Source organism: Tinamus guttatus, unplaced genomic scaffold, assembly GCF_059628265.1.
Source record: "Tinamus guttatus ecotype Peru unplaced genomic scaffold, ASM5962826v1 Tinamus_guttatus_pri_ptg000208l, whole genome shotgun sequence".
Taxonomy (NCBI): Eukaryota; Metazoa; Chordata; class Aves; order Tinamiformes; family Tinamidae; genus Tinamus; species Tinamus guttatus.
The window spans coordinates 2,660,703-2,675,006 of NW_028288742.1; the positions used below are offsets into that span (position 1 = coordinate 2,660,703).

The following is a 14,304-nucleotide window of genomic DNA, read 5'->3' on the forward strand; positions in this document are numbered from 1 at the left end:
TATTAGCCCATGTCCCTGATTTTCCTCTTGGCTGTGGTGTGGTGAGGCTACCTAAAGCAGTCTGGCGTTAATGTTGCAACTTGCTTCAGGGATGTTTTGCGTTCCACATCAGTCGAAGAAGCGAACAGTTGTAGAAAAATTACACGTTATACGCTATGAGTAAAAGGGTATTTCTTAATTGAATCTCCTGCTCGTGTCCATCAGCTGCTTTATATGACATTACTTTTCAAAGGAAAGTATTTTTCTCAAAAGAAACTCTCTCTCTCCTGTTTGTTAGTTCTTGTAACAGCATAGTAAATATTGTCGGTTTTACTCCGAGATAGGAAACTAGTAATGATATATTGTGTGTAGCTTTATTGTGCTTGGATTGTGGAATCATAGAACCATAGAATGCTTAAGGTTGGAAGGGACCTCTAGAGATCATCTAGTCCCTGCACACGCAGGGTCACTTAGAGCACGTGGCACAGGACTGCATCCAGGCGGGTTTTGAAGATCTCCAGAGAAGGAGACTCCACAACCTCTCTGGGCAGCCTGTTCCAGTGCTCTGTCACCCTCACTGTCAGGAAATTTTTCCTTAAGTTCCTGTGGAACTTTTGGTGCTTCAGTTTGTGGCCATTACCTCTAGTTCTGTCAGTGGCCACCACTGAAAAGAGGCCAGCACCATCCTCCTCAGTGTCTCCCTTGAGGTACTTATAGACGCTGATCAGATCCCCTCTCAGCCTTCTCTTCTCCAGGCTGAACAGCCCCAGCTCCCTCAGCCTCTCCTCATAGGGCAGATGTTCCAGGCCCCTGATCATCCTTGTGGCCCTGCGCTGGACTCCCTCCAGCAGCTCCACATCCCTCTTGTACTGTGGAGCCCAGAGCTGGACACAATACTCCAGATGTGGCCTCACCAGGGCTGAGTAGAGGGGCAGGATCACCTCCCTCGACCTGCTGGAGATGCTCTTCTCAATGCACCCCAGGATCCCATTGGCCTTTTTGGCCACAAGGGCACACTGCTGCCTCATGGTCAACTTCTTGTCCACCATGACACCCAGGTCTTTCTCCGCAGAGCTGCTCTCCAGAAGGTCAGTCCCCAGCCTGTACTGGTGTCTGGGGTTATTCCTCCCCAGGTGCAGGACCTTGCACTTGGCCTTGTTGAATTGCATGAGGTTTTTCACTGCCCAGTTATCCGGTCTGTCCAGGTCCCTCTGGATGGCAGCGCAGCCCTCTGGGGTATCAGCTACTCCTCCCAGTTTGGTATCATCAGCAAACTTGCTGAGGGAGCACTCTGTGCCTTCATCCAGGTCATTGTGCCATGTAGCTACTCTGCTAGGCTTTCTAGAGCTTCCTCCCCATTGCTATGCATCTTCATTGGTAAGTAAAAATAATTGTTCATTAAATAAGGTCCACATTTTTCCATGTATGCATGGAAGAAAAAAATTTGTAATAATAACGAGGTGCATGTTTTCATTTTTGAGGAGCCATTATATTTTTGCATCCATTTTTATTAATTTATAAAAGATTTTATACCAGGATGAAGCAAACTCTTCTTTCTAAAATTCTTAACTCACTGTGATCTAGGTTCTCGTTTGTATACAACATTTTTTTTGTAAGCACTATGCCTAAAACTAGATCATGGCTGTTACTGGTTAGCTTCTGACAGGACATAATGAATTCTCTGGTACCTTGCCGTACCATTGTTTGGGAGGGAAAAGTCACTGACTCATGTTCAATTTTCTTTTTGCTGTCCTTGGGGTATTTTCCAATAGACCAGAAGACTTAACTGGTTATATCCTACTTGGCATAGATGCATTTTTTAGAAGAAAATCAGACACAGTATATTTTCTTTGTGTTAGAGAATTTCATTTTTTCCTTTTGAATTATTTACATTTCTACAATTCATTATGAATTCAGTCTTCGAAAATACTTCCGACTGCTTCTAACTGCTGATTTTATAATTTTGTTTTATCACAAAATTATTGAAAAGATAGGGTAGGATTAACTCTGAAAACCAGTCTGAAATGCCCATTCAGTTTTGATCTGATGGGAAGGCTGCCTTTTCAAAGAGGAATTGAAAAACTTAAGTTTATATAATTAATGTAGAATAATTAAGTGCTATGAGACTGAGGAAGGTAAAATACGGCATAGGAATTATATGAAGGCAGTCAACAAGAATTAAAAAAAGATTTGCCATGAGCTTCTTGAATGTTCAAACGTTTTGTCTTTCATGAGCAGATAGTGTGATGATCCTGATTTATACTGTGAAATATTTTTGAGATAAGCAAATGAAATAAAATACTATATATTCAGTAAACATTCCCCCCAAAACACCTGGTTTCCAGGATAGAGGAGCCAAGTGTCAATATGAGGGCTTTGTTTTTAGGCCTTCAAACTTCTACTGTGCCAAGTCAGGAAAGCTTCCAGCCCTTACCTTTTTTAAGAGAACAGTCTGAGCAGTTGTTTTTAAGGCAATATTTATGTACTGAGAACTGACAGAAGAAAAGCAGTGCAGTACTATACACACACACACACACACACACACACACACAGAGAAGAGAGAAACTAAAGAAGTCTCTGAGGTTATGTGACATGAGAGCACTGCAGGGCATGGGCTTTTTTAAATTGAAATTGAATTACTAGCGACAGAAGTGAGTACCATGATATTTCTTTAATGCAGATGCTATTTGGCTACAAGCAAATGATACACAGTTTATTATAGAGCAAAATATTCTCCCTTTAATTTTGGACTTGTTATAACCATAGCAATTATAGCACAGCATGTTAATGATCTGTTAAATATAGTTCAAATCACCAGTGTTTTAATTCCTTTATTCTTTATAAATAAACGTTCCTACTTCTACTTTTAGACAGAGCTGTAGTTCATGCACACAGGATGTCAGTGCACTTCCATACCTGCCTTGTGCCTGGGCAAAGTCAAAAGCAGATAGGAAGACTGAAGCTGGGGAAAAAAGTTTAAACTTTTGTTGTTTTTAAGACCATCTCTCTTTGGAGGGATTATAGAAAAGAAAGCCTTATTTCAAGTCCTACTTTTATGCTGAGAAGTATAGAGTTTAAAACCATACACCAGGAAATTTTGATCTGCGTTAGCCAAGTTTGCTTTCCAGTGTCTCAACAGGGGAGTGACTATCATTTTAGCCAGATGTTAAAAGGAAATGACTTAGTATTTTCTATCAAAATATTAACTTCCTGTATAGAAAATGTCACTTGTCAAAAAGCATTTTTTCTTCATTTTGTGCAACCTAATGGAAAACAGCAAGTTCAAATGTATTCAGGTTTCTGTTTTCCCTGTGATTGCTATTTTCAATAATAAGAAGAAGCTGCTGTCTCTTGATAGACACAAGAGACTGGTATTAGGGCTTATTTTTTGTTTTGTTGTTTTTGTTGAATTTCCAGTGTCTGTACTGGTAGCTGGGGTTATTCCTCCCCAGGTGCAGGACTTTGCATTTCCTGTTGAACTTCATGGGATTCCCACTCGCCTGTTTCTTCAGCCTTTAAGGTTTCTCTGAAGGGCAGCACGATACTGTTCTGTGTATGAGCCTTTCCTCCCAGGCTCGTATCGTCTGTGGGCTTGCCGAGGGTACCTTTGGTCCCATCACCTCACTAATGAAGATGTTAAACAATATTGGCCCCAGTGTCGAGGCTGGAAGATGCCACAAGTGACTGGCCTGCAGCTGGACTTCCTGCTGCTGATCAGCCCAGCTCACTGTCCATGTGCTTCCTCAGCTTCTCTGAGGACGTTTTGAGAGACAGTGTGAAAGGCATTACTGAAGTTGAGATAAACAATATCTGCTGCTTGCCCCTCTTCAATGAAGTTAGTAATCTCATCCTCGAAGGCTCTCAGGTTGGTTAAGCCCGATTTTCTGCTTCTTAAATCCATGCTGACTATTCCTAATCACCTTCTTGTCCTTCGTGTGTTTGGAAATGGTTGCCAGATTTACTTGCTACATCACTTTACAGGAATCAAAGTGAGGCTGGCCGGCCTGTAGTTCTCTGCTTTTCCTCCCTGGTCTTCTGGAAGAGGACGGTCATATTTGTTTTCTTCTAGTCCTTGCAGCATAGCAGCTGTAGAAGTTGCATAGGAAAATAATTTTGGGAAAATCTTTTTGGTAATCTTTAATGTAAAAATATTCCTATATATGAAAGGGAAATTATTTATCCTTGAAGGCATTTTTGTTTGTTTGTTTTTCTGCAATCTGAATTCTAACAAGTAAAATGAAACAACATCTTGCATTTTAATGTGCATGTATTCCATCTGTTTCAGTCGTATGTACTACAGTGTGAGACAGAAGAAAACCTGGTTAAGACAAGTTTTCTAAAATGCCTTTTTCTTTGAGGGAAAGGGTAGGATGCTGCCTATGGATGCTTGTCTGAGCTCTTCTATAACACAGAGATGCTTGGCAGTTTTTCACTTTACTATTTAAAGCACATGAGATACGTCTAATATGAGGTACATGGAACAGTATGTCATCAGCATAGTTGCTAAGTTAAACAAGCAGTATTACCATGCTTCTAAAAACTAAAAGTAAACACAATTAATTCAAGTGTAACAGCCCTCTGAAAGAGCCATATAACTGCTGCTAAGTTACTTTTTTTTTCTTCTCCCTCTGTAAACATGCATCTAAGTGCAGTGTTGACTAGTGCTGCATGTTCACAAAAAGGGAAAAATGAACCCTGTTGTGAGTAGGTGGTGGATTAGGTATTTTTATTAGCAACCCATCTGCTTCTGTGTATACTGAAGACTTGTTGAGTGTTTGCTTGAAAATGAAGTGAGAAATTGAGTCAATAAACAGGTTCTACTGGCATCTAATGATTCTAACAGAATTAACCTATATGTATATTTGAAATGATGTAATATGGAAGTCTCTCTACTTTTATTTCTTGCTAGTCTGATTTTTTTTTTCCCCTGAGAATGCTATGACCTTATGCAACAAGAGTATTTTTTGTTTTACCAATTGATTTATGTGGACTGGTACATCTTGTTTATCTTTTTGTTTTCTCAGTAACGTTATGAACATTGTTGTGAAGGTCAAGGATGTATTATTGGTCCTGTAACTGGAATCAATAGTAATTAGATAAAAGTACAAGTTTATAGATAAGTATTTTGTTTGTAGGTGTGCTTTGCTTTAAAATTTGCAGTGAGGAAATGGGTTACTCTCTTAAAGAATATTGCCGTACTTTTATGCTCTATTACTTGGCTATTATGTTTGTTTATTGGCTGGAATTAGGCATGAGGTTACGTATCCATCATAATACATAAATATATTTTGTGGTTTTACATTTTTAGGTCTAAAAACATTTGAAGAAAGATTAAATGCTTCTCCAAGTAACGCTCTAATGGATGACAGAGAATTTCCACCAAATGATCTACAAATAGACTCAAAGGACAGTCTCTCTGCTGACTGTAAGGTAGAAGGTTTGACATCTCATTTGGTATCTTCATCTGATGAAAATGAGAATCAACTTGACCGTGATGGGAATGAGGTTATAACTAGTAGTGACACCGCTATGGGAAGACAGAATGAGGGTGAGCAGGACAGCATCAATAATAATGAAAATACGGACAGCGGAGACTGTGCCCCAACCTGTAAGGAAAGCGAGACTGAGAGGAGATCTGTAAATGTCCATGTGGAGCCCCAGCTGGAGAAAAAACCTGTTACGGAAAAACAGACGGGTGGAAAAAGAAGCCCAAGAAGCAAAAGAGGCTCCAGTAAAAAATCTAAAGGTACTTTCTAAAAAAATTGTCTTGTTTAGTTTGCTTCAAATAATGAAGTTGTAGTTCTAATCTGTGAACTAATAAAAAATAGATATTTTAGTTGCCATGTTAACTGTTTTTAATCTTCATTAAAATAGTGTTTTCGGGACTTTCAGCAATTCTAAAGCAGTTTAAATTTTAGATGTTCTCCATATTTTTCACTATTTAAATTAGATGTATAGTAAATGGAACATGTGAGGAAGCAGAAATAGAGAGAGGTGCACAGTTTTAGTGTGGAAATTCTGCTAAATTCTGAATCATAGGCTGGAAATTCAGGCAATATGTTTTTGATCATTTGGGTGCTTACTGCAGGATAATTTTGGTGTCTTGTTACAGTGTTAAGATTTGAAATGTTGGGGTCAGCACCAAATTTCTTGATCTTGGCCTGCCATAATCTTTTTTTTTTTTTTAAAAAAAAAGCTGAATACCTAGTTTCAGGATTTATATTTGGAGTAATGTGCTCAACAAATATGCATCTGCAAATTTTTAATATTACTTCTTCTTTAGATCTTTCAAATTGGATAAGGAAAAATGTAAATGTTTATTACATGTTTCTATTTGAGATGTTTCTTTCCTGTGTGGATCAGGAGGATCTGTTTGCTTCAACACAGCGTCTCACTGTGTTCAGTTTGTGCCCTAGACCATAAGGCATATGTGTTATAGCACTGCAAATGTATTAATTGAAATGTGTGTCACATCCCTTTGGTGTCTGTCAAGGTTACATAGAGCCATTGAATTGCACCTGTTCAGCAAATCAGTAATACACCTTTCAGCAAGAGATTTCATATTTGAAAGTAGAATAAAATATTTAATTAAAGCAGAGAGTGTTTGGAATAAGTAATTGAGAAGCGGTCATTTTTTGATGAAGGGAGTAACAGAAGACAAGTTGCTAAAATGTAATAGGATTTGTAAACAGAAGTGTCTGAGGTATAGTGTACTAACAAGAAGAAAGGGAGAAATTTGACTGAAAACTGAAAGTCTTTGCCCATATTCTTCCTTCCTTAGCTTGTATTCCTGTTGATAAATGCAATCAAATGATGCAGAAATACCGCAAAAACAGCTGTACTCAATAGATGGCAGTTTTAAGGCAAAAAGTAGGAAGTGAAAATATTTTTAAAAAACGATGAAAAGTCTAGAGACCTAAAAATACCATGTCAGAGAAGAATGACAGTATCTGGCTCAGAGCACAACAAAACTCTACGAAGTTTAAAACTGTTTTGCTGGGATTAAAAACTCAATCCAAATGAACAAGTCCTGCTACATTATTACCTTGGCTATTCCTGAGTTTCTCCATGTAATATGTGAAATCCTTTTACTAAATTCTACTAGCTTCAGTGCAATAGCAGTAATGATACATGAAGTGTCATCTGCTTAACATATGCATTTATAAAGCCGGTACTCAAATTATCCCTCTTTCCTGAAAATAAAATTAACTTTTTACCCCCAAAAGATCAGTCCTGACATAATTGGTAATTTAATGTTGTGAAATCATACTGTGCAATTCACCCATACAGCATGATGGCTGGCCCTTGCTCGTTTTTCCCCAAGTTAAATTTTGCACCGTATACTTCTACTGTAAATTATTCACATAATTGAACATGAACATAAATTAGTTAAACTGCATGAGAAAGAAACAAACAAACAAAAAAAAACAGGCTATGTAATTTTATTTAAGGTTCTGTGCAATGCTAAACAAGATCTGGAGCTTGGTCTGCTAGAGATTAGCTATCTGTATCTCTTTTCCCACCAAGACACTTCTGTCTTAAAAATTACATATTTTGGAAATAATTTAGTCTTTTTTTTTCTTAAAAAAAAACAGTTCTTGAATGAATCAGTCTGAATCAGGTTTCTGCTATTAAAACTATTTTTTTTTTGAATTACACACTTTCTGTACCAGCAAATTGGATGGGAGGATTAGTCTGCTGTTATTAAATATTATTATTAAAATTCAATTAGAAAACAGAGAAGAATATCCATGGCTTTTATTTTAACAGCTTTCTTTTATAGCAATTATTGCTATTAACCTCTGACTCATTCCCAGGTGGATGGCAAGGGCGCCTTGATTTCATACTACCTGAGGCACTGACAAACAATAAAAAATGAAACACTTAGAAACACATTTGTCCTGTTTTTATTCATAAGTTCAGCCTGTCAAAACAGGAACTTCTTGCAAGTGTGGGGCTACTTGGGCATAACTCTTAAGAAAACTTAATTCCCTGTCATAGGAATTATTGACACACCAGCTGAGCATTGAAACATTGTTGAAACCTCTACTATAAATCTGGCGATGTAGAGACTTGACCTGAGGTCTGTGCTGTGCTCTGAGGGAGTGTTGCAACAGTTGGATAATTGTTATCTTTTGCATTTTTTTAAAAAAAATATTTTCATAAAGCCTTTGGTCCCATTCTAGTATGGAACGAGATGGCTTTCTATATAATATTGTGCAAAGTAGGAAGGAAAAATCAGCTTTGGTTCCTCAAATGTGAGGGTGAAAAAGAGCATGAAACACCTGCCTGTTACTGAAAAATGACCTGCTGTTATAATAAAATTGAGGGACTCCAGGAGAACGCAGCACTGTGTGCCCTTTTTTTTTTTTTTTTTTTTTTTTAGAAACAAAGAAGAACAGACAAGTGAAAGAAAAAAATAAAGATGTATGTTAGCTAACACCTTTTTGATGAAATAGCATTACTACGTGTTACTGCCTCAAGAAAAATTCCAGGTTGCAGTACTGCTAAGGAACAGCTGCTCTCTTCAATTTAAAAGAAAACCAGGTAGAAGTAGCTTGAGTGACTGTAAAGAGTTGCTTGAGAATTAATGGAGTAAATAGAGGGCAGAAGTTATTCCAGGAGAGTCACAGTACAGCTGTATGTAGGAATAAATGCAGTTTATAAACTATTCGCTAGCAACAGTATCAAAACAATATTGAAATGCAGTCTTCCACGGTACTTGCTACTGAGCATGTTTCAAACAACATTCCTATTTCGATGTTGCAGATGATCATTGACTGCTTTATATAGTGAAGTTTGAAGTGATGTGTTTTTCTGAGGCAAAAGTTTTGCTAAAAGTTTTGGATTCTCCTTTCCGATTTCATGATCATGTGCTGTACGAAGAGCTGATTTATTGAACATAGTCTTGACTTCATCTCTAAAAACACTTCCCAGTCAATATCCTGCATCCCCTTACGTCCCTTGTTGCTTCAGACCCACAGCAGCTGGGAACAAATACTGGAAAAGCAGGGACATAAATTAATAGTGGAAAAGCAGTGTTAAGCTACACCCATCTTTCATCTGCCAATACGAGCTGCAAAAATAGCCACTGGAGAGATTACTGGTGCTTCTGCTCTGGGTAGTTTATTTAATGAAGAGTTTTTAAGAAGGGAGGGCAGTAGTGGAGTTCTCGACTGACACATGAAGATCTTTCTTGAGCCCTAAATCTTAACCCTGAGCCATCGCTCTAGAGCTGCAGTTGCAAAGAACGCAAAGTTCTGTGCAGTGTGCTTGCTGCACGCTGTGCTGAGTGCCTAAGCTGTAGAAGCAGAGTCAAAATATGCTTACCGTAGGAGCTGGTGATAGGTTATCCCCAAACAGTGCCCCCCGTGTCCTGCTTTTGACTGGTGACAGGTTTTTTAGGAAATGGGCTTCGTTCAGGAAAGAAGACATACTCACTGCAGCTTGAACTTACAAGTTCATTGTGTACTTTTCGGTGTTCTTGATTTTGTATCACCTATGCAGGTTGTTTTGCCACATGCAGTCAAAATCATTTGTAAGGTGATTTAAACAAATGTAAAATTCTAGAAATATATTTGACAGAATTAAAAATAGTGGTGTATATATTACTGGCTTTACTCTTGTTTTCATTTGTTTGTATTTACTCCTTTCTTATTCTTTAGTTGCACCAGTTTAATATACAGGATGGGGATTTTAATTAAATCCTGTGGAATATTGCTCTTCCATAGACAAAGCTCAGAATTTGCCTTCTGAAATGTGGAAATGTGAATTTTTTTTTTTCCCCTCCAAATAAGAGATAAATTTCTCAATTCCTTGCAATGTGGAAGTTGCTTATTTCAGAAACTCTTGAAATGAGAATGTGCTGCTTATTTACATTATAAACAAGATATGTTTTGTGCAGAAAGGTTATATCAACTGTCAATACAGACTGAACTTTTTTTTTTCCTCTTTTTTTTTTAAGTGACTTCTACTAATCAAGTAATGTCAGATTGGGAGAACAGTCTGTTCAGTTTATCCTGCCTGTGTTAATCTTACAAGTCTTAACCATATCCCCATTTGTTCTTCTCCAGACAGAGTCCAGAGCTTAGTGCCATTCGCACAGTTGGAGCTTTCACTGATGAACAGTGGCTCACAGAAGGAAGTAAAGAAGCCAAATAGAAATTGTCCCCATCAATCCCTGGAGAATCCCACCACTAACCTTTGTCTATCCTGAAAAAATGCTCATTAAGCCTCACCTTCCAGTCTTTTAAGAACTTCTCCATCAGTCCTTTGGCAACTTAGTTTCTTTAATAGGTGTGAGAGGAGTGTTTTGAAAGGCATTCTTGGAAATTCACTTTATCCACATGTTTTATCGGCCTCCAGCAGGTTAGCGCAGCCAGCTTTCCTTTCACAGAAGCTGTGCTGGCTTCACCACCATCATCAGTGTTTCGTGTGCTCTGTGATTTTGCCTACTGCAGCTTCCAGTGACTTCCCAGAGATGGAAGGCAGTCTTCCAAGCCTGTAGTCCCCGAGATTTCTTCTAGGGACACTTTTTGTAGATGGGCTGCCCTGGTGATCCATCAGTCCCCAAACGGCCCTTTGTAATAACTTGGCCAGCAGTTTCGCAGGCTAAAATGATCTGTGTTGTGGTCCTGCTTGGTCCCTAGTTCTGTACTATCCGTGACCAAATCCAGAAAGGCATCATTCTGGTGAGTCCTAAGACTGTATTCTGGGAAGGGATCATTTGCTGTTTTCAAATCCTTGTTTTCCTTCATCCTCATGAGATGCTCCTCCAATGGGGGTAGTTGAATTCCTTCCACTGCCTTAATCTCACCTAATGTTTCCTGATGACTATCACATAAGCAGCCATGTGCTAGGTATGCTAGCATACATATATTCCACCTGCCTGTTCCACCTTGGCACTTGGGGTAGAGTGGCAATAGGGATTGATAGGGAATGAACTGTGCAGGTCCCAGGCTTCGGCCTAGCAAGACATTCTAGTAGCTAAACTGAGATTTTGCACTTCCTCCTGTCATTGGTACCAATGTAGGCCACCACCACTGGACTCCAAGTTAAACTATGCAGATGTCTATGAATGTTTCCATTTGCACTGAGCTCAAGAGTGCAAATTGTCCTCCTGGACATCCATCTGTCCCATAGTAGAAGCTCCTACTATTTGCTTTTTTCTGTCCTCCAAGATCTTTTTGCTGTAAGGAAACACTGTGCTGTCATCCTGTGTCATCCTTCCCAGCAGGCCCATTCCTTCGCTGGTATTTTTCCACGTGCTTGGCACAGGAGCCTATTTCTGTTTTTCTCACATATTTGAGGCAGCTACTTGTACAAAAATGTACAAAGGAGCTGATCTTAGTGTGTTTCTATTCAGGTAGGTGAGCTGAGACTGAGACAAATGTGTTACAACTCATCTTGACAGCATCAATATTTTGTCAGGGGTGTTAACAGGGCCATTATTTGATTAAAGTTTTTATTTAAAGCTTTTGTATTGAAAAATTCCTGGAAATTCAAGTTGATGTGTTTTTGAATCCTAACCAAACTCCGTGTTTTTTTTAAAGGAGTTCCTTCAGTGGGAACCACAGCAATCAAGGAAGAAAATATTCTTGTTACAGACACAGACACTGTGTGTGCTGAAGGTGCAAACGAAGCAAATGAAGACTCTTACCAGAAAGAACAAAAGCAAACATTGCCATCCCTTTTCTCTTTGCTCCGTGAAGAGGTTGAGCAGATGAATTCAAAGATACTGCCTCTGTGTCTCCATCAGGTACTTGCTATGTGTCTGCGTTGTTGCACTAACTTGGTTATTATTTGAGGTCTTTTTTCATTAGGAAAAAGAAGCCTTATTTCAACATACAGTAATATCCATATCCAGACAGACAGTTTTGATATATAAAGGGTGGTAAAAGCACATTTCTCCTCTAAGATTCTCTAATACATACTAAAACTAAACATTTTCTTGGAATCATATTCTACAGTAAAAGAAAACGCTTAAAGACAGGTTTTCTATCAGGTATAATATGTTTTGAAACAGAGTTTTCTTGTCCATTAAAGGATTTAGACAGGTTTTTTTTGTTCACATGATGAAATTCTAGAGTGTGGTAGGAAAACTTAGGTAAGAGGCTTAGGTGTATGTGGTAAGACGAGACAACAGTGGCTAGATCGCATTTTAAATCTGCATTTATCTTTACTGTTGCATACTCCTTTCGAGCACAAGGTTAATACCTGGCAACTGAGGTCCCAGATTTCTTGGTGTATACTTTTTTATAGTACAGTCACCATCTCTGTAAGGAAAAGGAAATTGTGTAGGATTTGAAAAGCATTCTCTTTTCACTATTTGGCAAGTATATTTTTCTTTCTGGAGACTGTGCCACAAGATGCACAATGGATTAGACTTCTTGCTCTATTAACAGATAAATCAGTAGTATCAGACTCACACTGGGGCAGAAGAGCTCGTGTTTGCCTATAGTGTCTAGTTTAGGTTATTTGATATGACAAAATTGCGTTATTTTTACCATGAAAAAAATGGATGAGTGTTTACATTTTTTTTTCATTTGAAAATCTGTGTTTGAGTAAAGTTATTTCCTACTGTTTCTTAGCTTATTTGAAATTTAGCATTAAGGTTAACGAGTTGCTTTTGTAACCAGGTGTTATTTGGTGGTCACTCAATAGTCAGTACAAAGGTGTGTGTGGGAAGACAGTGCAGTTCAAACAAGAGTCTCAAGATGGTTTACAAACATTAAGGAATATCATCACCAATATAGAGGTGAAATCCGTCTGCTGCTCTACAGATGAGGAAGCCAAATCACGAAAGGAACAACCTTTCTCGAGGTCATATAGGAACTGTGACAGAACCAGAATCGAAAATAGAATGTGGGTTCCCGGATTCAAAAACCTTAAAAGAGCATCACCTTTTTTTTTTTTTTTAATATTAAGCGTTTTCTAAGGGAATGTTTGGAAGACAATTAACAGAACTTGAAAGGATCACAGAACACATTTTAATCCAGAAAAAAAATACAGGATTTGAAAGATAACATTCATGATTTCATGTGAAATGAATTCTAGTAAGAGCTTTTTTTTTTTTTTTTTTTTTTTCCCTCTCTTTCCCAATGGGTTAACTCGTCATCTTCAGTCTTATCTCAGGTTGCTAATACAACCTGCCAGTAACCTACTTTTATATTGTCTTGCAAATATTCTTCTATCATATTTTAATCTTTTATTTCCTGTGTGGGAGAATGCAATGTAAAAACAAGACCTGTATCAAATATTCTGGAGTACTAACATTCAGCATTGTTAATGAGAAGTCTGCATTAAATATTTAAAGGTTATCAGGGATTATCCTAGCATTATCTTTGAATTAAAATATAACTTTTTTTTCCAGTCTTGCATGAGATCCATGTGATTTGCTTAGCATTTATATGTTTGGATTCTTAAAAGCATTTATATATGAACATAGATACAGAACTTCTTCGACAGCTCCAGAAAAAAAGAAGAGTTTTAGAAGTCACTTTACCAATTCCCTTTTAGGAGATGCTCTACTCAGAATGATCTTGTGATAGGTAATAAGACTGAGGGTCAGGCAACCCCAACTTTTAATCTAGACAGCTCTACAAAATTGCTGTCTCTTTTTGAGCCATCAGCTTGGGAATTTTTGCAAAACTGCCCATTTATTGGTAAGATCTTCAGGTTTGGAATGTCTAAATTGGTATGGCCAGAAGACAGGAAATGTCTCAACCTCAGGGTTCAGGTATCAGCTCTCTGCGGCTACCAGATGCTTTTTGCAAGCGTGGCCCTACTACACCGTGTACAGCGCATAGGAAGATTGCCAATATTCAGTGTTGCCAAGATTGGACAGTTAGTGCTTGTCAAGGTCTATGAGACTGTGAAAAAGTTCTGTAAGACAAAATGTTTTCATTTCTGAGATTTATATTCTTTGTGTTTTATTCCATTTACAAACCAAGCCTCAGGTTCCTGGGAAAGTTTGCCCACCTTTCTGACAAGCACAAAAAAGTTCTTATTGTTGCAAATCTCAAAGATTATTCCTCAAAAGGGAGAATGGGAAGCAAGACATTTCCGTTACCATGTTAGCTTTTCTCTACAGTGTTACACCTTGTAGTTTCCAGTTATCAACTGTGTCTTTTCTGTAATACTCCCTATCATCAGCTCAAGAGTCAAAGTGAAGTTCTGTTTTACTTAGAAACACTCATTTTCTGACTATCTTTGGATGCTTATGTTCTCTGAGCTGGTTACAGGGACTGTGGTACAGTGATGTCTTTGCCCTTCAACTTCTGCCACTATGGCTTCAAGATTGTCATCTCAGGCATGTGACTGGAG

At 38.2% G+C, this 14,304-nt stretch overlaps 1 protein-coding gene across 1 annotated transcript in view; it reads left to right on the forward strand.

Annotated features, from left to right (window-relative positions):
* The first annotated feature begins 5,287 nt into the window (after nucleotides 1–5,287).
* The window catches only part of CNST (consortin, connexin sorting protein), a 31,584-nt gene continuing 22,567 nt past the window's right edge, over nucleotides 5,288–14,304 (forward strand). Inside the window, exons 1-2 of the mRNA XM_010225904.2 lie at nucleotides 5,288–5,725; nucleotides 11,532–11,737. Coding sequence (XP_010224206.2) covers nucleotides 5,338–5,725; nucleotides 11,532–11,737 — 594 coding nt within the window. The 5' untranslated portion in view covers nucleotides 5,288–5,337. The remainder of the gene's footprint in view (nucleotides 5,726–11,531; nucleotides 11,738–14,304) is intronic.